Raw genomic sequence first — 23,867 nt, 5'->3', positions numbered from 1 at the left:
GAAAAATGGTAGAGAAACAGAAATATAATACCTTGAACTCGAGCTATGATGTATTTCACTATAGTGTGTGGTGCAGTTTTACACAGTAGTATAGTTTCCTATTGCTCTCATAGTCACTTAAAACAAGCAGCTGAAAGAGCAAAGACAATCTTGTTTCTGTCCTTGTGGTTAAACGTCCTTCGCTGCTACTTAATGTCTCATTAGGTCCATGTTGACCTAATGAGACAGCTTTAGCAGGTTAATCAAGGTAACACTGCAGTAGCTGCTTTTATCTTTCACTGCTTTCTGTATTTCCCCTCTGTGGCTGAAGTCTACAGAGACCTAATACTGCAGTATTTACGCATAACCTCTGTGCGCTGCTTGCCTTCTACTGCACTATGATTATACACATCATCTAAATACCGTGCAGATCCTTTTTTTCATGTCCACGGGGACACAAAGTGCGAGAGAGGCAAGGACAGTGAATTTGAGAAACGGCAGTGTAAATTGTGAAGTAGCTACAAATACAGTTCAGCTCCTCCTACACGTCTCTGAATAGAAGAGGGTCTGTGCAGCCAGACCTAATAGTGTGTGGATGAATGAAATTAGCTGACAGCTCTTGCACAGGGGATGATGAATGAGCTTTCTAAAGGTCTCTACTAGTAATTCTTTTTTTCCTGGGCACAGTGAAGGTGGTGAAAGGCCACGTGACACAGCAGCCTTTTTAATTATACTCTACAAGCATGTTGCAGGAATTTTAAAACAACGTCGCTTTAAATTGAACAAACACACATATGGGAAGAAACTAGGGGATATACACAATAGTCTTTGTAGGATGCTAAAGTGAAAAACCTTTCGTTCCTGGTGACACGACTCACTTCACCTTTACTGTCGGTGTTTTAAAGTAGCTCAAATGACTCAAATAAGTTTTAAATTAAATTAGCTTAAATGAGAAAAGACCTCTTCTAGTAAACATGTTTTCCTTGTTAATTAAGTAAGACACAGGCTACTTTTAGAGCTGCATTTTAAAACACTGTGATCATTTATATGAGATTGATGCAGAAACACATTATTACTCACCGTGATGCTAGCTGACAAGCTGTCTGTTGGAATCAGCTGTTAAAGTCACAGCATGTTGCATGACTGTTCAGCCGACAAGAAGGGAAGTAATGCTGATGAGTTGAACTTTGATGTGGTCACAGGCAGTATGGTTTGTTTCGAACGAAGGGAGAAGCTATGTGAATGTGAAGCAGCTGATGGTGTTTTGTTTTTTGTTTTTGTTTTTTCACATCAGCTGATCTCTGAATGTTTTTCCCATATTTTTAGGATCAATTCATTACTTTACTTTAAAACATTCAAGAATTAGCTGGTTGTTGCAGATCAGCAGCACAAAATGTATAGTTATTCATTTTAGAGTCAAATATCCACATGTCAGCTGTGTGCATTTGTTATTAGTGCAGCAATTATACTTTAGGCCACTTTGGGTAAAACACTGCATGACACAAGGTTTTGTACTGTAGTTCTAGTGTGAATATCTCTGCAGGAACTGTAAATAGCAGTCTCCTTCTCTCTGACTGTGATATGGACAGTGTCAACTTCTTCAGTACATTTCTGCCAACAAATTTTAGGGCATTCACTTGTAATCCACGACTGTATGGTTAGGGTTTGTTTTTGCATATGTGTAGTTTACTAAGACATGATTTTCATCCATTTTCCCCAAGTGTTGTTCTCTGACTTCTTTCAGATCATTATTTTTTAAATGGTATGTATCAGAGGATGTGTGTCATCTTGATATTGTTCTTTTTTCCTTACAGAAACGTCACAATGCTGACAGTGTTGTCAACAAAAAGGAATGTCAAGGTATTCAAAACCCTTTTTCTCTTGTAGACAACTTGACCTTATATTTAGTGTCGTATTTATGTTGCCAGGAAGCAAGTATGTCTTAATGACACCTAATAAGACTTACCGCATCTCTCTGCTTACTCATCACAGTACTGAGGAATGGTGCCTGGGAGATCGTGCACTGGGAGAAGGTATGTTTCCACAGTGTGCCATTATTAGTCACAATCCTCCAGTGTTATTTCAAATTCTTCATTCTGTTTTTAGCTGTGACTCGAACAAAATTCTGTTGGTGGATGTGAAGTTACGGAAAACATGGCATTCATTGCATTTGCAGAGGGATACTGAAATTAGCAGGAAAGTCAAAAGAATCTGGATTTTTAAAAACAAAAACATATATGTTAATAATCTCTGTATGATGATGTTCATGCAAAGTTTTGTTTTAGATTGGTCCACCCGTTAAGGAGGAGGTGCATACAGACATATATAGATAGATCGTTATTGTAAGATTCTAACCAGTCAAATTTCATTCAACTGGAGCATTGAGCCTGTCATCCATCCAGCAACTTTTCACAAGCTATTACGCTGTTGTCATTTACAGAAAGCTCACCCCCCCCAAAACTATCCTGCCTAAACTAATTAATCCAGCATTTCCATGTGGGCGGTCATTAGAAGGCAATGCTAGAGGACAGTGAGAATCTTCCATCCTTCATAATGAAACTTTTCTATTAATGTGGCTGGGGCCGTTCGGCAGACGGTGTGGAGAAAACACACCAGGCATTTGGACAGTTTAATAAATGGTGATGCTGCTTCCTCCATTAAAAGCTCCAATCAGCATGTAGCGGTGCAATATTAGCCAAATTTCTCCTTGCTGCTCTCTGTGATATGAGACGGGTATCACGAATTGATTTGTTACATAATGCATTTGTTTATTTGTTGTTGAGAACTGAAATAACAACCGGATATGAATGGTCTGTGTAAACATGTTGCTGTCCCAAATCGCAGATTCATAAGTGAACAACATTAGAAATGAAATGTATTAACATTAATTTGACACATCCACAGATGGATGAGTGGGTAAGTACAACTGTTATTATTGCAGAGACGACTGAATTACATCTCATACAGACATGCTATACAAACAGTGACAGCTGGAATAATGTGATACATATACAGTGGTGTGAAAAAGTGTTTGCCCCCTCCCTGATTTCCTATTTTTTTGTATGTTTGTCACACTTAAATGTTTCAGATCCTGAAACAAATTTAAATATTAGACAAAGATAATATAAGTAAACACAAAATGCAGTTCCTAAATGAAGGTTTTTATTAATAAGGGGGAAAAAATTCCAAATAATATGCAAAAATGCAAAACACTAGGAAATCAGGAAGGGGGCAAACACTTTTTCACACCACTGTAGTTTGTTTTATTGGATGAGTTTTAGGACGTATACAGTGTCCCTGTATATAATACAATATGTGATTCATGCAATAAATTATCATAGCAGGGAGGAAATCTCAGTGCTACCCGTTGGTATCTAACTGTCCCTTTGCTTTACCCATATGAAAGATTCTCTAAAAAGCGATGTTTTGAATAATTAATGCTTTTTGCATCTTGCATCATGCATATTGTAAAAGCTGCTTCTGTGCCAAATTTCTTTTTTGGCCCCCAATTTCCTTTAACTAGCAACTCTTTCAGGGCAACTTTAATAAGGTCAAAATGATCAACTTGTCTGTTTGTTTGCCAACAGTTGAAGTCATAATTTATAATGATGTGGATCTTCATGGGTTTTAGGAGTATTTTTCTATGTTACTCATTTTATGTAATATTTTTTTCTTCAAATGTCCAAATGTAAAAGATATTATATGCAAGTGATTCTAACTTGCATGTTTGCTGGATCGAATCTTAGTTAACTGATAAAATTCTTTAAGTGTGTTTCACTGTACTGTAAACTTGTTACCCTGACACCTGCATACAAGTAGTGTGATTAGCTTGCTAGACAGCTCCACACTGCAAGATTATGATCACTCTACAAAATGTGAAGGAAACCAGGTCCATGTGCTGTCTTCTTCACAAAGCTTCCATGCTGCTTTTTCACAGCTTCCTTCTCAGATCAGTTCTTAGTTATTGGATAGTTTTGAAGTTGTATGTTTTGTAAAATAAGTTTTACTGCTTTTCCTATTAAAAAAGACCCCCCACACCCACCCACCATTGCCATCCCATCCACACTTTATATTCTAAATTTATAATTACAGGACAGTCCAAGCAATGAACAATCACAACCTTATCTCTATCTTACACATTTATCATTTAGTTTTACTGGTCCGGCCCACTTGACATCAAAGTGGGCTTCTTCACAAAGCTTCCCATGCTACTGTTTCATATGCAACCTTTCTGGATAACTTATTGGATACCTATAAAAAGACAGCTTTTTTTTCAGGTGTAATAATTCTTAGTTATTGGATAGTTGTGAAGCTGTAAGTATATATATATTTTTTTTATTGGTAAGAATTTCTGAGTCTGGAGAGGAGGTGCTTTCAGCTGTTCCCTTATTTCCCAAAGGGTCACCAAACTGTGCCAAATCAAACATGCGACTGGATCTGTATTTTATGCAAGCCAGAGGCAGGAACTAGGAATACACTAGCTTGTGACCTCCTGAGACCGGGTTTGTGTCTCCTCCCGGTCTCGAACTGGAGCTCTTTCACATTTAACGCAAACGTCCTGACCAGTACTCCATGGACCCACTAAGGATCTGGCTTAGACACACACAATCTGTATTTTGCATCACAGAGTCACTTATTGTAAAGTGTGCAGGTCTCCGTAGCATTTTAAATTTAAAATTGTTATTTTTCTTTGTTCTGCTGAAGCCATTGAATGTTTTGGTGCACCTGTTTGGCTCTAATGGAATGAGGACTCCAGCTGTTTCTCCACTGTGTTTTATTTCAGGGCTTTAATGTGCTTACAGTCTACTCTTTCAAGCTGTGAAGTTTTTGTATCTAATGTTGAGCTCATGTTTTCTTTTACGCTGTTTTATTGGCAACCCACAGCATAATCAGTTTATTTTCACAGGTTGAAGTGGGCGATATTATTAAAGTAAATGGCAGTGATTTCGTTCCTGCGGATGCTGTCATTTTATCATCCAGGTATATGAGCCCACCCTGCTGCCAGACTGTGGGGAACTTCTCTCTCTTTCTCCTTTTCTTCTTCTTGCTCTATCTCAGCTCTCCTTAAGGAAGTGATGGTTAGATAATGTACTGAATCCACTTTGTCAAAATGCTTTTGAAGGTATGTAAAAGATGCTAAATATGATAGAATGCTCTGCAGTCTGGCAGGATAACCATCATTTCCTTAGGTGGGGTAATGGTAATGTGACTTTTGATTAGATTTGATCAATCACGAGGCTACCTACCTCCTTCACCTTTTCAAAAACCATTTAGACCTGCTGTGAATAGAACTTTTGAGCCTAGAGTGGTTTTCTAACCTCTTGAAATCTATTGAATATTGTTCCGAAGTTCTTCTTAAAAAGTCAGATAAGGAAGTTTAATTTGTGTTTAAAACATGTCCTCTGGTGGGACAGCACTCAAGCACTGCCAGCTGTTTTGCTGTTTCTAAATGGTTTGCCGAAAAGGGGAACAGAACCATACCTCTGATCATACAGGACTGATCATTGTGCTCTTCTCATCTACCAAAAACTGAAACAGTTGTCTCTCTCCCCTTATGTGTTTGCTGTTTGTCTCTTTATTTATTTTTTTCCTTTCCATTTCTACTTTTCGATCCTCATCCTCTCTTATCCTCCCCTCCCCTCCTGTGTGAACAACTGCCACACTTTCTCTCTCTCGCCCCCTGCTGGTGTGTGGTTGGTAATATCAGGTGGCTGTTGGGGAAGTAGTCAGAGCGGCAAATGGGGATCACCTCCCGGCTGACCTCGTCATTCTGTCATCCAGGTCAGGAAACAAGCAACATTGAAAACAAAACAGCAGTGGGAGAGATAGGGGCTGTGTGTGTACCGACCGGAATGAGGCATCCTCCTGATACAGTGAGATAGATTTTATTTTCCAAACTCGTGGAAGGAAGAGGCCTGCGATCATGCTGGCAACAACCAGATATTTAAGCGCCTCAGTCAAAGAACACAACGCTTTGAAGTTTAGCAGCCATGGCATTGGCAGTTATTTTGTTGCAATTTATTTTACATAGTTACGTGACACTTTTAAGTGTTTGGCTGAAACTTCTAACAGTGCTCAGAGTGAATGAAGGCATCTAGACATAAAGGACAAAACATAAAGGATCGTGTTTTCCTTTTTGTAGATTCTTTCTTTGGGTCTTGAATATGTTATCCTTGCATGGCTTGTATGGCATCCTGAATGCAGCAATTTGTGTTAATGTTGCAGGTTGCATGCAGTCACATTCCAAGATGAAGTCATCTCGGATTCATAGTTTTGTCAACTTTGCATGTTCTGTACCGAAGCTGTAGTTTGCACAGAGTGTTACTGTAGAATTCACTTCCTGGCCATTGCAATAGACTTTTGCTCATTTCCATGAAACAAAACTTATTTGATGGCTAAAACAGCAGACCTCTTGCTAATTTTGTAGAGCGTCACTGTCTTAAGTATAAATACACTGGTAATTTAAGACAGTAGCTAACTGGCGACCCAGCTCACCTTAACAACTGGCATGCTCCAACGCTGTCCCTGTGCCCAGAGTCTGTCAGAGTCTGTATGTCTGCTTTGTTTGTTGTGATGTGTGCTCTGATGTGTTTTCTCTCTCTTTCTACTCTCTGTCCCTTTGCAATGTACTTTCACTTTTCTTGAAAGACAGTTAAGCTTAGTGGCAGCACCAAACAAAGATGTTATGTCTCTCCTAAGGGTGTTTACTGTACAATTAAATGGCTAACTTCACTAAAATATAGATGTAGTTCCTGAGTGGCCTCTTTAGCATCTTTGTTTGCAGTGCTTTATTCTTCTGCTGTTATTTTGTGATAGCCATTTTCTATGTCATACTTAGTAACAATTAGACAATAAACTAAGTGGAAATAATCAGTACTTTTTTGCGTACTTATTTTCAGTTTAATATATAGTTATAATTATATAAAACAAGAACAGGTTAAATATAGTGTAATATATAGTTGAATTTAGAGTTTTACTCTTATATTCTCGTACCACAAACGTCTAAATCTTCTCCCTCCACAACAGTGAACCACAGGGTATGTGCTACATTGAAACATCTAACCTGGATGGAGAAACAAACCTCAAAATCAGACAGGTGACTATCTCCTTATTATTCTTTCTTAAGTTCTCATTGTATGCAGTGTGTTTTAATGCTGCTGTAACTACACCAACAGGGACTCCAAGTGACTGCAGACATAAAAGAAATTGACAGCCTGATGCGTCTGTCTGGGCGGATGGAGTGTGAAAGCCCAAACCGACATCTGTATGAGTTTGTTGGAAACATCCGCCTGGATGGACACAGGTGGGCTCAGATGCAGAGCTCTGTGACTGGCTCGCTGCTCCTCTTACTAACTTAATAGCCCATTAGCTAGGAACAGAGCCAGAATAAGTGTGTTATGAGGTTTTAGGGCATCTTTTATCTTTCTGCTGAATAAATGAAAGACGTTGTTGCAGTGATATTTAATTATGAGTCTGTTTCCATTGTAAGGAAAATGCACTGCATGCTAGATGGATGCTTTTAGGATATCTAGGATAACATATCTTTATTCTGGGAGTCTGTTTCAATAAAGCTCTTTTTACATGAATATTATTACTGGAAGCTACATCTGGCTTTTGGGAGATCAAAGGAGTGATTCTATTGATGGGAATTGTTTTACAACAAAGATAAGCCATGTCATTTTTAAATGATGATTTCATTCTTTGTCTTATGTTAAAATGTGTTTGATGATCTGAAACATGTAAATGTGACAAATATGCAGAAAAAAAACCAAGAAAGTAGCAAATGCTTTTGCACAGCACTGTAAATTTCAGTTATTGATTACACTTATTGTTTGCATGGTCTGAAAGGTTAATATGAATTCAGTAGTTGTATGTAAAAGCAACAATTATTGATTCAGGGTGAGATAGGGTGAGATATTTAAAAAGCAAAATGTCAGCCGTGTTTCTCAATACAGCACAGTACCACTGGGTCCAGACCAGATCTTACTGAGAGGAGCCCAGCTGAGGAACACACAATGGATCCACGGCGTGGTAGTCTACACAGGACATGACACAAAGCTCATGCAGGTGAAGCACATTTGTGGAGTGATTATTTGTCTAGAAATAGTAAAACAGTCACTGTGGTAAACGAGCAAAATGATTAAAATATATTTGCAGATTTTTCTTTTTGTTGTGAGCAGATGTGACGTATTTATACATGTTACAGAGCCAAAACTGTTAAACTAACTGATTAATTAATATATACGGTACAAACTGTATGTCAGGCTGCTTCTACTGGTGGTTCTCAAGTGTTAGTGCTCAGGTATCACATACTCATAAGTGGTTTGTCATTATGGCTTAGATAATATTTTGCGGAGGTTTTTATATTGTCATCAACAACAGAGAAAACACTTGTTTGTTCTACTTCTTCATTTTTTTTACCACATCTCTTTTTTCACGTTTTACCCAGAATTCCACGCGGCCTCCTCTGAAGCTGTCCAACGTGGAGCGTATCACCAACTTTCAGATCCTTGTGCTGTTTGGATGCCTGTTGGCCATCTCTCTGGTCTGCTCCATTGGCCAAACCATTTGGAAGGGCCAGTATGGCAACGATGCTTGGTACATGGATCTCAACTGTAAGAGTCCCGACAGCCTATGCTGCACATCTAATTCCACATATTTTGTCTCACTTGTTCATATCAGCTTATTTCTTTGTCGTTTTAAGTTCCTAAATGCTGGTATGTGTCGTGCCGTTTTTGTGTTGCCTCAGTTTAAAACTGCGTTTCGCTTTACAAGTGAAATATGTGGCAATGTGGGAATAAGAGAATTCCCTGTTAATGAGAAAAGACAGTCGTGACGTGCATAAATGTGTCGTGAATGAGTGTGATTGGAACAAAAAAATGGTTGAATATCACTGCGCTGCTGTACTTTTTTGTTCCTTTCTAATGTTCTGTTTGATTTTGTTGTTTTCTTTGTTGTCGTTTTTTTAACAGCTCCAGGTAACAACCATTTAAAAGCCTTGGCCATCCGTGAATGACCCTCCCTTACTAATCCCTTACTGAAGCTCTGCCTTTGCTAAGCAAATGAAGCCCCCTACCCTCGCCCCCTATATGGTTGCCCTACTTTGTACGGGCCCATGCCATGGACAAGCACATACCAGGGATCCAACGATAGGTTTTCCCCTCCAGCTCTCTTATACCTTTGTCTAGTTTTTTTTTCTTTTTCTTTTTTTTCAGTGCCTGATTAAAAACAGTGTCTCACTTTTCCTCCATTTTTCGTGTCACGTTAAACACTTTGCAGCTCCCAAGCTTCAGACTATCATTTATTCCCACCTCATTTTTCACGAGAAATAAAGAGCAGCATTTACTTTGACTGCGAGGGAGGAGGTTTATACGTGTTTATTGCCTGAACACAACATGTGGCGCAGCCCAAGGGGCAAAAACTGACATTTTCTAAATGCTTCTGCAGCGATCTTTTCTTGTGTGGATTTTTCAAAGAACAGAGTGGGGAGGGATAGAAGTGAAAAGCTGCTTAGTTTTTACTTCTGTTCTCAAACCATAATAGAAGATGGCTCAATTTTAATGTTGACATTACAGATATTATTGCAGTTCAGAATTTGTGCTGCTCAGTTCCTTAAAGCGGCAGCTGCTGCGATGAAGCTCTGAACCTGGTCTGCAAAGTGATTATCGTGACGCTCTGGCCATTACTCTGTACCCTGATAGGCCTGTGTAGGAGAGGTTGTGCCCTGGTCAGTTCAAGCTTACATTATGACTTACACTGACCCTTTTGATGAGGTGTTCCATTGGCTTTTATTGGTTTTTTTTAAGGGTTTTGTCCTCAGTGACCTTAAAACCCACACTTAAAAGACTCCATATCAAAGTGTCGAGGGGAGTGTAAATTATAAGGCAAGCATCCATCTTGAGACTGATTTGATTTCCATAAGGAGTTGTTGAGGCTCTGTCCAGTGCATATTATCCAACCTGTGGCAAAAGAGAGAGGTGGGGAAACTGCCACATCGTAAACATCCAGTTTCACCACGCTGCCTTGTTGTCTTAAATTATTGTAACTTCACCCACTCAACAGCATTATAAAAGTAAATGCAAAGAGGAACATATGAGTCAGCGTTATCCCAACACACATCACACAGAAGCCTGTGATTGTGCATGTCATTTAAAAAAATGATTTTGTTGTTGAAATCATGACAAACTAATACAAGTTCTCAGATCCAGAATGTATGGTTACTGATTTTTACATTACATTCTTTCTGGAGGTAGTCATGCTGACTGTTTCTTCCAAATGTTGCAATGCTAACTGACACTTTGTCACTTCTGCTTGCTGCATGATGAGGAGGAAATGTGGTTTTCTCGCTCTTGCATAGACATGCCATTTAAAACAAAAACATTTAAAACTTAATTAGAATAATACAACCAAACAATTTACAGTGAACTTTGTGCAAATTTCTTCCCTTCACCTGGTTAGAACATATTACTTTCACATACAAGTGACATCAGATTGGTTTGTGACCTATGCATGTCCCGTTTGCTAAGGTTTTAATGATGCTCTGCTGGTCCGATCCAGTGTCACTCTGTTGTTTGATAGCAGCATTTCTGCGTGACATAATAAGACTGCTACTGAAGTGAAATGAGGTGATCGTCATTAACACCCAAACTATTTTGCTGGCATAATCCACCCACTCTTTTCCACTCCTTCTTGGTTGAGAATGTGCTATGGACTGAATCTCCCTCCTTTGTCTTGAGAGCATCTGTTTGTCTCCCCCCCCCCACTTCTGAAAACATTTTCCCACCTACATGTGTTGTTGTAGCAATAGCTTCCATTCTGCCACTTTCTTTGTGCCATTCAGTTGTTTTTTTTGTTTTGGAATCGTTCTTTCATGGGGGAGGGTTCGCCCCTCTCAACCGCAATGCTAAGATCAAGGCTTGGGTTTAGGAAGGTAACATTTGCACCTCCTGCAAGCTGAGGAAAGGTAAATCACATCCCTCCTGTTTTCATATTTGGTGTCAATGGGATTACATGTTGATCATTGCCAATTGTTCGGGGCTCTCGGGGGAACCGGCATCATTTTGCATAGTGCTTTGTGGAATCATTGCCTGGATCATGCTGGATGCCAAGGCTGCTGCTGCGACACTAATGACATTTGAGATATTTCAGTCCCCGTTCGCTACTTTCAATCTTTGGGACATTAAATTGGATTGCTAATCGGTTGAGTTGTAAGAGGATGAGGTTGGGTGGAAGGAATAGTTAATTCCAGCTAATGGACGATATTAACCCAGAACATTCTCCAGATTGGGATAATGTTGATCATTGGCTGGAAGTAGCTTTGGGCATATTGATTTAACTAACAGATAATTATGAACCAACATTGATGAGTCTTCTGTGTATTACTTCCTCTTTTTTGTCTAAAACTCTTCCCCTTGTAGATGGTGGGGCAGCTAACTTTGGCCTTAACTTCCTCACCTTCATAATCCTGTTCAACAACCTCATCCCCATCAGTCTCCTGGTCACGCTGGAGGTCATCAAGTTCGTCCAAGCCTTTTTTATCAACTGGGTGAGTTCAAGTCGAGATAGATGTGCTGTTTTTCAGACAGTGTTTCTGCATAGGCAGTTATCTGCAATTAAACATTCACTACTTAAACTTTGATCAGATTGCTGCATCTTTTGTAAAAGGGAATATGGGAGCGATGAACGATGACAAATCATGAGTTTTCTTCACAGCGTTTTAAGCTCTTAGCAGTTTTGATGTATTTTTGTGAGTCTCATCAGCAATGTTTCTGGAAAAACTACAAGAAGCATCAAATAAAAGATGGGTTAACATAGCAGCTGGCGAGTAAGTGCCAGAGTTTTCCTTTATAGCTGGTAGAAACCAAAAAGAGCTAAAAGAGAATGAATGTTGGACTGAAGTCTGTCAGGTCAGCACATGACTCCAGATGAATGTTAATGTTGCTGTGCATCGATTTGTTAAGAAGCCAACTGTTGAAAAATCTTTTCCTCTATGTCTGTTATATAAGGTGATGATACTGTATGCAAAGGCTGTTTCAGCTTGACATGAAGCTGAAAGTGGCAACATGGGGTCATCAAAAGAACCTAAAAAATGACTTTAAACACTATTACTATATTGACATCTGCAAATAGCACTGCAAAGGGAAAATGCATCTAAATTTGATGTTAAGCATTTGGTTTAGCATCATGAGTATCTGTAGTAAGTAGGTCAACTTCACTGAATATCTTGACTGAGGCATCCATGTTTCCTTTATTTTGGAAAAGTTATTTTGAGCAACTTTTAATTTTAAATGAAGCCCTAGTGAGTAAATTGTAGTAACATTTAGGACAGTTCTCTGTTGGTTTCCCTTTCCATATCTCCCATTGGTTCAGTATTTTCTCCAGGGAAAATTGACTGTCAGGATTGAAGTAAAGCACCGGTTTTTGGGAGACTTTGTTCATTCTTTCTAAATTAATATGAAGATTGTTAACAAAACATGTTGTTTGTTCAGTAACGTTATATTTTGAGTTCTTCCATTATTGTTTTTAGGACACTGATATGCTGTATGAGCCCACGAACACACCTGCCATGGCCCGCACCTCCAATCTGAATGAAGAATTAGGCCAGGTATATATATATTTATTTATATATTTTATATGTGCTAACACTTATTTGAAAGAGATCTCTTTTAAAGTGTTCTGTGTTTCTCTTTCCTTTCAGGTGAAATACATTTTCTCAGACAAGACAGGAACTCTCACCTGCAACGTGATGCAATTCAAGAAATGCACCATTGCCGGTGTGGCTTATGGGTATGTTGAGCTTTCCTCCCTGTTTTTCCATTTTCCCTGGCTTCGTCCTCATATCCTCTGCCCTTCATTAAGTGCCGAGTGTGCATCATAGTGCATCTGGCGTTTCATTCTCCCTCCCTACCTTCTCATTAGCAGGTACATCAGTGCTCCTCTCGACATAAACTAAAAATAAAAAGTGGGCAGGCATTTGCAAGCAAAGGCACTTTACACTCTCCGTGCGTTTGTTCGTTGTTTGTCATGTTGGAGATGTTTGTGAAGACTGGATATGCCTCTTTGTACTTTCCGAGTGTGGTGCGAGTTCAATGGTGTTTTGATATAACTTGATAACTCACAGTATCGTATTTTAACCAAAATGAATTTATTTTTCCTCAACTCCTGTAGCTCTTCAAATTCTTTTAGCTAGAGTTCAACATTAAACATTAAATCTCTCCTAAATGCCTTTTTTCCCCCCTGCTCATTTCACTTTCATGCATAGATAATGAGCCTCAGTGGATCCAAAACAAGTGGGAGAGCAGAGTGTTCACAGAATCAAAGAAAGTGCAGGCGTGACAGTACATGTTTAATCCCATTAGGATTCAATTAAAAGCGTGATTGATGAAGTGCAAGCTGAAGGACAAAAGAGTATTTTATTTGGAGTTCTCTGTACTTTCATTAGGCTGTGATTGTGAGTCCAGTGGGAGCACTGACAGTTTGTCACTGTCGATCCCTGGGTCAGCAGCGTAAAGCCCATTTAAGTGCTGTACGTGCTGGTGATGCGAAACCTCCAAAATCATTGCTGATATTTATGTCGTAACCATTGCTGGTGTGGATTAAAGGTTTGTATGATGTTCTTGGTATGTAATGTTGGTGTTACACAATATCTTTTTGTTGTTTCATGGTTATATTGGTGGTTAAACCTGCTGGTCATCAGGGACAAGCACTCACTCCTCCTTCAAAAGGCTAGAGATGTTTTCTTTGATTCTCTGAAAGACAGACTCCCTGTTACGCAACTGATAAATATGGATGAGAGTTTCATAGCAGGAGGGAAGACAACCAGTTCTAATAAGTCGAGAATTTTGAAGATGCCATCGTTTGGCCATCGCTTCCTCATCTTTTTTCTTATGCGTTTCCAAAATTAGACGGTCAGAAACGGTTGACTCTGAAAGGTCACTGTTCTGGATTCATTATCCAACATACTATAACAATGCCAGCTGTACTGCTACGTTCTAGCTCTGTCCATCCAAGCCAATTCGTTTAATTTACAAAGTTAAAAAAATAACTTTTTATCTCACATTTATTTTTCTTTTCAAAGAAGATTATTGTGTCAGCAAGTTTGTGCTGGGAGGTTTTGATTTGTTCTTTTAAATGTGTCCATAAGACTTCAATCATTGTTACCAGTCACCATTTTAGAGGCCAGAGCCAACAGGTTGGTATGTACTGTAGTAAAAAAAACTTATTTAATGAAGGACTTTAGTCATACAGAGCAGTAATACTGAGAAATATTTAATAATATAAACACCCAAAACCCATCTTAACATTACGGACCAATAGTAAAAGAGTGTGGCATACTTGAGTCTGTTTTGGATATTGTTATATAATATGAATAACTGGAACTTCCTTCTTTCCTATTATAAATGCTTTCAACTGTCTGTTAATCATGAAATATGGAGTAGTTCAGAGGCAGCTCTTGCTTAATTAAACTTTAAATTCTCAAATTAACATACTTGCATCCTTTTTTAACCTTTATTTTAATTTCAGAAGAACAGCTTTTAAATATCAAGCAGTAAGTAATAACATATTGTGCAAAAAGGGATAATACGAGTAAAGCAAAGATAAAATGAGGCATGTTTTTGTTCAAATGAATGAACAAGCATGTGTATAGATCTTAGTTTGTAGCGTGACTTGTAATTTAGTGCCAGAACACGCACACAAAGCCCCCCCGACGCTGCCGCCCGCATGTGTTCCTCTACACAAATTAAGTGCTGCTGTAATTAATAAAGACATCCCCAAGGGTGTAGACATTAATTAATTCCACTGGATTGGAGTCCCAATCTGAGGGAGGCTCCCAGAATCCTCCTGGGTTTTTATTTAAGGCTAGAGTGAAAGCACAATTATGTAAAGATGTGCTCAAATTACAAAGCTCTTTTTTATTTTATTTAAAAGTGGCTTAACGAAGAGAATTCTTGAAGCATATACTAGAGGATATGTAGTCTTATACATACTTATTGTTGATTCAAATAGTCACAGTGTTTCATTACTGTAGGTAAAAGAGTGAAGCCTCGATGTATGAGTTTGAATCTAATGGAATAATGCTGGAATGCTCTTTGGCCACATTCAGTATTTAATGTTATAAAACTACGTTCATTGGTGACCTTGAAAATATGCACCGAATTGTGATAGCCTGCTGACAGCTGCTACAATTATAAAATGATTTCTATTAATTTCTAGTTTTACTACTTTGTCTTTCTTGGATTGTTTTCTCCTTTGATTTTGTTGACTTTTCTCTTTAGACATTAAAGTAACATCTCTCCACTGTAACACCTTTTAATGATCTTATTTTGTAGTTGTTCAGTTTTTATGTGCACTTTTTGTTATCAACCTTACATCTGCTGGGTGAATCCAGCACCTTATTTAGTTAAAATCAACCATATAGTTTACTGATGTCATATATACCAGTCACTCTAGCAAGTGTTACTGTAGCAGATGTTGTATATTTTAATAACATAAAATTAACTCTTTCTAATGAATCTCCATGTATTTTATATCTACAGTTGCAGACAGTTGTGGAAGGTTTAGATGCACTCATCATTGGCATGAATGTCATGGTAATTATTGGTGTTTAATGATTTCTTTGAATTGTTCTTCCAGAGTGGATTGATTAGCGCATACATCTGTAGTGACTTTAAGAAACAAGAACAGGATGCACAGATTTGACTTTTAGATTTTCAGATAGTATATGCACAAGCTCAAACATATATACAGTCATTTAAATATTTTAATATGCGGTGTTAAAGGTTCTACAGTGTTTTGTAACTTGATATGGCTAAGGCCAATAAACCTTTTTTTAGTGATCATGATTGAATTCAACGTTTTGCCAGCATAAAAAAGGTTTGGCTGACAACATTTGATGGACCAATACTCATAACAATGTGAAAGTCAAGTTAAAAGTTATTTCGATGTGTCACCACTTTGGTAAGGTCCAGAAAAAGACCAAAACTATCACCTTCAGGTGAGAGGAAATTGTTTAGAATTTTCAGGAACAGCCCACATGGACAAGATAATGTCTTATGGAGAATTATTTTTGTTTGTTTTTTGGTCAGTTAAGACAAAGATTTAGTTATATTGAAGAGTGAAGGAATAGAGCTAAGGCTATCAAACCTAAGGACATTGTACCACCTGTCAAACATGGTGGTGGTAGCATCATGTTCTGGGGCTGGTGCTGGTACATCGCACAAACTAAATCAGGTAATGAAGAAGGAGAGACGACCTCTGAATTCTTCATCTTCACGTTCAGTTGAAGCTTTGACAGCAGTAGGCCTCCAAACAAGACAATGACCCCCAAAACACATCAGAAATCATTATAGGATGGACACATGAGGCTAACAATAAGCTTCTGGAATTGCCTTACCAAAGCCCCAAACTCAAACCTATTAAAAATTTTCAGATTGGATTTAAAAGCTGTTTCCGTGCCAGGAAGCAAACCAATTTAAATGCTTTTTGGTGGCTACCAAAAAGCTTCTGGTGGAGATACAACTTGGTTATGCAACATTTAACCAAATACTAATGGGGGTGTATGTATACTTTTAACCATGGGCAGATTGGAGAAAATCCAAAACAAACATGTGCACCCAGTTCTTGGTTTTACATTCATTCCACCCTCGACAAATAACAGTACAAAGAAATCTAAAAACCCCAAATTACCGTGACATTCACTTCTGACCACAACTGCATATAAAATGAAAATAATAGGGGAAGAGCGGTCCTTCAAATCATGCACAATTTGAATAGATATACAAAAACATGGTACTGAAAGCAGTCTCCTTTTTTGTTTATTTTTGCTTCTTAATAATCACAGCTAAAATAACACCTGTAATGTACGGAAATAACAATTTTCATTTTCCACATTTACTAAGGTAAATGATGACTAGTGAATAAAAGCACAGTTGGGCTTCTTTCCAATGTATTTTCTTTAATAATTGTTACAATAAAATCAAAGAGAGATGGACTTTGTAAATAGACTGGTTCTTATATAGTGCTTTTCTACCCTTCTTGAGCGGTCAGAGTGCTTTATACAACATGCCTCACTGACCCATTCACTTAAGCACTTTTCTCTCAATGCATCGGAGTGCATCTTGGGGTTCATTGTCTTGCCCATGGATACTTAGGCAGGCATGCAGACTTGGAGACTGAAACATTCAGGGATCACTGCATCAACCTTCTAATTAGCAGATGGCTTGCACTACAGCAACCCCCAAAAAGAAGAAAACTTGGAGTTTTAGCATGTTGCCAGACTATTTCTTGAGAACAAAGAGACGATGTATAATGTAAAGATATATCATTATGTTACCCGTGAACATTGCTGGAATAGGTGTTTCCCTGTTTCCAGTCTTAAATTGCTAAAATATCTGACTGCTGGTTGTAAGTAGTTCCTGGTAAAAAAGTGTCAAGAATGAATATTTTGCACAACTGTAAAAAAAAAAAAAATTCTGGAAACAAATAAGCGATTAGAGGACCTGCTGTAATCAACGCTATCATCCTAACCACAGAACCTTAACTAACCTGCCATATTCCAACTCCTCCTGAACGATCCCATTTTAACAAAAATCCCGGCGCCTGCACTTACCAACAACATGTTCACATAATATTTTGTCAACAAGATGCCTTTTGTTCTCACTTTCGCTCCAACAGTCACGTCCCTGAGGCTGAGGAGGGTAGTTTTGCAGAGGACGACTGGTAAGATGATGGGTGTGAAATGGTGGTTGTTTTTATTCGCTCCCTGCTTTTGTGATGTATTAGTGCTGCCTTGCCTTGTGGAAATGGTGACTTTGAACACAATACCTCAGTGTGTGTTTGTTTTGTTGTTTTCTCTGTCCGTTCAGTAATTATGGGACGTGCTGTATGTGACTGTGGCTCCCGAATCAAAATATGTATCTGCTGTCGTAAATGTACAGCTTCAAACATAGTAGTAGCAGTAGTAGTATTTATAATGAACTGTATGAGTATTTCAGAATTGTGGCTTTCTCAAAGGGAAGTTTAGAAAAGCAGGTTTGATAGACAAAGCCTTCCAGCGTTTACCGTACGTTGTGTGGAGGCTGAAGCTGTGCACCATATTCTCCTTTTCCCCAGTTGACATCAAACTTTTCAGCTGGAAGCTACACACCCACTTATTCTCTCTCTTTCTCACACATCCAGTAACACACAGGCGCACACACGCAGCTCTGCTTCTGAGATCCATCTGCTCTAGAGTTGAGATCTGCAGTAACAGCATGGGCGTGTCTCATCCATTTTGCATGGGGGATTGGAGCCTGTTTGTTAATACCTATTATGCCAAAATATTGAGTCTTGCTGCTTTACATCATGTTGCAGCTTCAGTGAAAGCATGTCTCATTATATTGTTATTTTTTCCCTCACTAAAGAGATAGACTCTTTATTATTATTTGCAGATAGATTAGAGAAACAAGGATTCCGACACCGCTGATGCACCTCAAGCTTTATTATTTCCTCCTTCTGACGGTAACGGGTCAGCTTGATGTGCCGCAGGTTTGATCTGGAACTGGTCCCTGGTTATTGACTGTGAATAGCCAGCACCCTTGTTCCCATAGTGACAGGATCTCTGTGTGCTGGCAGATAATCAATAGCTGACTGTCCTGCTCACCCGGCCTTGTACCTCGCAAATTTCATCAAGACAACCGACATTGCGAGATATACTGTAGAGAAAGGTTGTGGCTTTCTTACCTGTATAGGGTTAAAAACAATAGTAATGGCACAAAAAAATAATGCATTTGGGCTTCATGTGAATGTGCGTGTTTTATGTCATTTACAGATATAAAGGGGTGCTGAATAGCTCCTGTACGTTCATTTGTAATTGGTTGTGTATTTGCAGTATATGAGTTCAAACTTAAACCTTTTTAGCTGAAATGGCTTCCGTCCTTGTTTATATTCATGGAGGTTTTAAAAAATGCAGACTTTGTTTTCCTATTTCTCCATGACAGATTTTAATAAAGACTGCAAGTGTGATAAATTTCCCTGCCTCCAGTGCATCTGTGTAGGGGTAACACAATATCGACTCCTGCCCGGCTGTTTAATTGCATTGCTGTCTTTTCCCTATATTTCCTTCCCTCCAAAGCTCTATTTTCTGTGGAGTGGATGGAGTATTACTAGCTGGCTGCTTGGCTCTTTGGGATCTGAACAGCATATCCTGTGGGATTAAAAAGAATTATGGTTGCTAATGGCATTCTCAGTAACATTTCTATCAAACCCCAGTGCCATGGACAAAGCTGCTGTCTCCACGATCTATAGGTCTATTTATCACAGAATCATAAATTGATCCCTGCTGGAGAGCCAGCGAGTGGCTGGTGGCTACATAATCACTGCCTTAAGCCACTGTTACAGGGATAAAAATACATCCTTTCCTTTCATTTATCAGAAATGATTTTTTGAAGTTTTGCATGACTTGTTGATTATTTTCTATCTTGCCAGAAATAAAAAAAGTACTTCTGGCTAGAGACTAATTGGGTTTCCAGTAATTCATTAGAGCTTGATTAGTGTTTGAGTAATGCGGTCTTTTTTAGCTGCCAGAAATTCAGCCTGTCTGCTATCACTGTAAGCAGTTCCTCATGTGCTGTTTAATTTCTAAATTAAATTAAAATAAAAGGGGAACAGCATTTCTTATTTATGCAAATGACGAAAGAGGATCCGATTTATAAACAGAATAATGAATAAATGTACGCGCGTGGATTCCTTGGGAAATGATATTTCAGGGCACTGCTTTGTCAAAGGACGATCTGTTTCTGCCAGCATGGACAAAATCCCAAATAGTGACACTGTACATCCCACTTCTGAAGCCCGGGAGACCAGCATTTGCATTCTGGCTGCACTGTGTTTAATACTTTATTCAGCAAATGTCAATACTGTTGGCACAAAGCGCTGGCTGTGAGATCTGTTGTGTGCTGCCAGTATAAGTGTAAATTCGTTTTTTCTAGAGCTGAAAAGATGAGTTGGTTGAAAAAAAATTCTAATTTCACTTATTGGCCAAATTATTAGGTATACCTCTGAACTCTTACACCTTAAGCTTCAGACTGCTCTAAACACTCATATTGAGGGGTTCTTTGTTCCTCTTACCTCTGTGTGATGTCCCTGCTATGGATATTACATCATGTCCCACAGCTTTAGCTGTGAGCGCAGAACTTCCACAACCTTCTGTTTGCAAAGGGCAGCCCATAAGAAGGCTTTGAGTAAAATGAAATATGTGGTGGTGGAAAGGATGTGATACTGTAGGCCCACTTTGTGCATGTATTGTCCAGACACACTTCACTCGATTTAATGGACTTAGATTTTAAAGGTGGCTCTTAAAGTTGCCAGTGAATGTATTTTGATGGGTGTGATTTTTATTTTTAAGTATCTATCATACTGAATATTTTGTGATATATTACAGATAAAAGAAAGCATTTGAAAATGTCCCAGAACCTTATGGGACATTATAATTTAATATATTTAATATATATACTTCTTACTCAATTAAAACTAGACTAAATGATGATATAGTAATTAGTTTTAGTCCCGTTTTTAGGTTTTTGCAACAACACTGTTAGTGCTCGATGTAACGTTCAGGAACACTCTGAAAGGCTGCACAGTGGCTGGCAGCTCAGAGCATTTCTTTTAAATGTTAATGAAAACCGTGGATTGTATGCAGTCTTACTAAGGCTCTAGCATGTAAGAGTGGTACACAAGCACTGTTCAGTCTGTCTCCTTTTTATCTTGTTAAGTTTGACAGAATATCTTTTGATCACGATGCAGAATCATTGTTTTGTTTTTCGTGGAGTTTTTTTTTTTGCTAGTCGTGTCTACTCTGAGGACAGCATGCTGTACTTTAGTGCTGTACAGTGTTGCTATCAAGGATGCCAGCATGTTCTGTTGTTTTGACTTCAGCATCTCCTTTTTCTAGGCACAGCACACACTCATCAGACGAGGCAGGATTTAATGACCCGAACTTACTGGAAAACCTCCAGAATAATCACGTAAGTAATGTCAAGGTTCCCTGTCACCCGCCTGCAGTCGCTGCTGCCGTTTAGGTCAAAATTAAGACGGATTTTGGATCTAATTGTGTGTGCTTGCATAATATCCTCTTTTGCATTTTAAGTAGACTCTTTTTAGCTTTATTTTGTGCCTTTAAAATGGTGAACCGGGTGTGGGGACGCATGCCTCATGTTATTATCTCACGAGACACATTTGGCAACTGATGGATTTAATTGTTTTTAATATCAGTTTGACTAAAATCATGCTGAGGGGTGGATTACGGTTTCTTTGCATCATGATTAGCCAATTCTGACAATATCAGTGAGGTGCACTACTATCTTGCTATCTTTTGCAGGATTTAAGAGGGAGCTCTAATGACCACCTGTAGTCATGCAGTGGGTGAAAACTGTGATTGATTGGCTGTTTGAGTCACTGAGCTGCAGAGTGGTGTGGAGGAGGCAAAATGTCACATCCAATTAGGTGCAGTAGTACCGCCCAGGGAAAGTAGTAATCCCACTGTGATGTTTGCTTTGTTATGACAGCAGAATCTCTCCACACATTGAGTTTGTCTAAGATCTGCTTCAGTCTCATATTGATAGCCTCTCGCCAGTTTGTAATTATGGTACATAACTAACTGCTGTCTGGAAACCAGGGTTTGCATGCATTTTGCTAACGATTTAGCCTGATTAATCTGGACTGTAATAAATAATAGATGTATGTTTTTTCTTTTTCCCCATTCATTTTTTTTCAAGGTAACTTCTAGCATATAAGAAGACTGTCCTTTAAACTGATATGTTGTAGGCATGCTCAAAACTATGAAGATTTTTGGTAGAATCATCAACATTAAAGTTGATATATATGCTCATGGCTATTTTATTAGGTATGTGTGTTCAGCTCCTCATTAACACAAATGTCTAATATCTAATATCAGCCAATCACATGGCAAATTTGATGCTTTTAGGCATGTAGGCTCAAGACAACCTGCTGAAATACAAACTGAGCATCAGAATGGGGAAGAAAGGCGATTTAAGAGACTATTCCAATATAGACCAAAATCTTAGGGAAATGTTTCCAGTTCCTAGCTCTGAATGCAAAAAGGCTCCAACCCTTTACCTGACAGAATGGTCAGTGAGTGTATAGTTATTCAAAATAAGTGCTTGGAGGTTTTTTGCGACTCTTGCTAGGTGGCAGCACATGCTTGCTTCTAGAAGGACTTCAACAATACTAACCCCATGTAACCCTGAGTAATAGTGAGCTGAATTACCAAAGCGACATCAAGGTTTTTAAACATTACCTCAAACTTTCAAGACGTTAGTTTAATTAATGCAGAATCAGTGCTTCGCTTCCACTTATATATCGCTGCTGGAGCTGCTGAATGAAGCGATGCATTTGATGTAACAGCTGATATTCTCCTGGTACAAGCGCTTCTTCTTATGGCCTTCAGAGTGCTTCTTGCATAAACATTACTAAGGAGAGGGGAATTAAGAGTGTTGACAGAAATAAGCATCCCCTCTAGTGCTTTTCATGTTCCCTGGACATGTTCCCCAGCCACAGAGTTTCAATGGCTTCTTCATTTTCTCCTCACCCTTAAACTTTTTCCCACACAGGCTGTGTCTGAAGTGATGAGTGTCTGTCACTGCTGCTGTGACACAGGTTACCCAGAAGTTATTTGGGGTGATAGCTGGCAGCACAGTATTTCCTGTCACATCTAATTGTGCCATCAGAACAAAGTTCAGATGGTCTGTACTGTCTGCCTAGTTTACCACCACCCTTGATGTCTTGCTGTCACATTTCTGCTTTTCTTCTGAGAGGAGAGGAGTCGGTGTCATAAACTTTACCCTATCAAAAAAGTCTGTTTGCTAGCACCTTTAAAGCAGGCTGGAAGGGAAGTGTAAATGCAACATGTTGGGGTTTTACAAGTGATTATTGGCTGGACTAGTTCTTGGTGTGGCACAGTAACCTCCCAATGACAATCCCATTATTGTCATTGGGTTTCCATGACAGCAGTCTTAATGAAAAGATCCCATCCCTTAAAGAGCAATTAGCAAAGACCTACTTTTAGCCTTAAACCTACATCAGATATTAACCCTCATCCCATTAAGGACGTGAGAGCTGTCCAAAATATCTGCACTTTAAAAGAAAACATGTCCTCACTCTTGGGGTTTAAAACTCAATTACACACATGCGTACGCACTCACACACACGTACTGTCCTGTCCTTCAGAGGATACCTGTCAACCAAGTCCAGATTATCATGCTGCTATGAGGCAGGGAGGCCTCTCTTAGCCACCTGCACTGTAATAGACTCTATGTATTTTCATTTGGAAGAGGCGCTTTTAATTTACCACCCATCCCCCCTTCATTCATGTGATCCTTTGTTCCTCTCATCACAACAGAAAGAACAAATTTAATAATGCTCTGCGTGAGGATGCAGCCTTTTGTTTCAGATGGGAGTGAAAACATGCACTTTTGAGCCATCACTACCTAGCTATCTTACACCGTTCCAGTATTATTTAAACCTACATCTGATATTAACCCTCAGATTTCCCATTAAGGAGGTGAGAGATGGCCCAAATATCTGCACTTTAAAAGAAAGCATGTCCTCACTCTTGGGCTTTTGTGTTCTCTATGTGTGACTACAGGTTCGTGAGACCTGTATTCATAATTCATTGGCTGGTATTAAACTCATTGTTAACAAACATTTGCCGCCAGGCTACTGTGTGTACTGTTGCTGTATTATTCAGGTCTGCTGCAGCCCTGCAGGCTGCTTGTATTACTGTCTTGGCTGTAGTCGGTCACTGCAAGCCGGTGGTCCTCCAGCCTCAGCAGATGCCTGTCTAGGTCTGTCCCGTGGCAAGTTAGTCATACTGTTCCCTTCATGAATGTACA

General features: G+C 39.0%; 1 protein-coding gene across 5 annotated transcripts in view; it reads left to right on the top strand.

Annotated features, from left to right (window-relative positions):
- The window catches only part of atp8a1 (ATPase phospholipid transporting 8A1), a 107,676-nt gene that overhangs the window by 32,456 nt on the left and 51,353 nt on the right, over positions 1-23,867 (top strand). Inside the window, exons 5-16 of one of the 5 annotated variants that reach the window (XM_031741474.2) lie at positions 1,794-1,839; positions 1,972-2,012; positions 5,687-5,760; positions 7,006-7,075; positions 7,155-7,282; positions 7,935-8,046; positions 8,429-8,594; positions 11,397-11,524; positions 12,506-12,583; positions 12,677-12,765; positions 17,653-17,697; positions 20,909-20,981. In XM_031741474.2, the coding sequence (XP_031597334.1) occupies positions 1,794-1,839; positions 1,972-2,012; positions 5,687-5,760; positions 7,006-7,075; positions 7,155-7,282; positions 7,935-8,046; positions 8,429-8,594; positions 11,397-11,524; positions 12,506-12,583; positions 12,677-12,765; positions 17,653-17,697; positions 20,909-20,981 (1,050 nt within the window). Of the gene's footprint in view, positions 1-1,793; positions 1,840-1,971; positions 2,013-4,885; positions 4,960-5,686; positions 5,761-7,005; positions 7,076-7,154; positions 7,283-7,934; positions 8,047-8,428; positions 8,595-8,951; positions 8,958-11,396; positions 11,525-12,505; positions 12,584-12,676; positions 12,766-17,652; positions 17,698-20,908; positions 20,982-23,867 lie in introns of all 5 variants that reach the window. The other 4 variants (XM_039620431.1, XM_039620427.1, XM_031741477.2 and 1 more) reach the window with 4 other exon arrangements.

Source organism: Oreochromis aureus, linkage group 2, assembly GCF_013358895.1.
Source record: "Oreochromis aureus strain Israel breed Guangdong linkage group 2, ZZ_aureus, whole genome shotgun sequence".
NCBI lineage: Eukaryota > Metazoa > Chordata > Actinopteri > Cichliformes > Cichlidae > Oreochromis > Oreochromis aureus.
The sequence above is the reverse complement of the archived record's forward strand: the minus strand, read 5'-3'. Positions and strand labels throughout refer to the sequence as shown.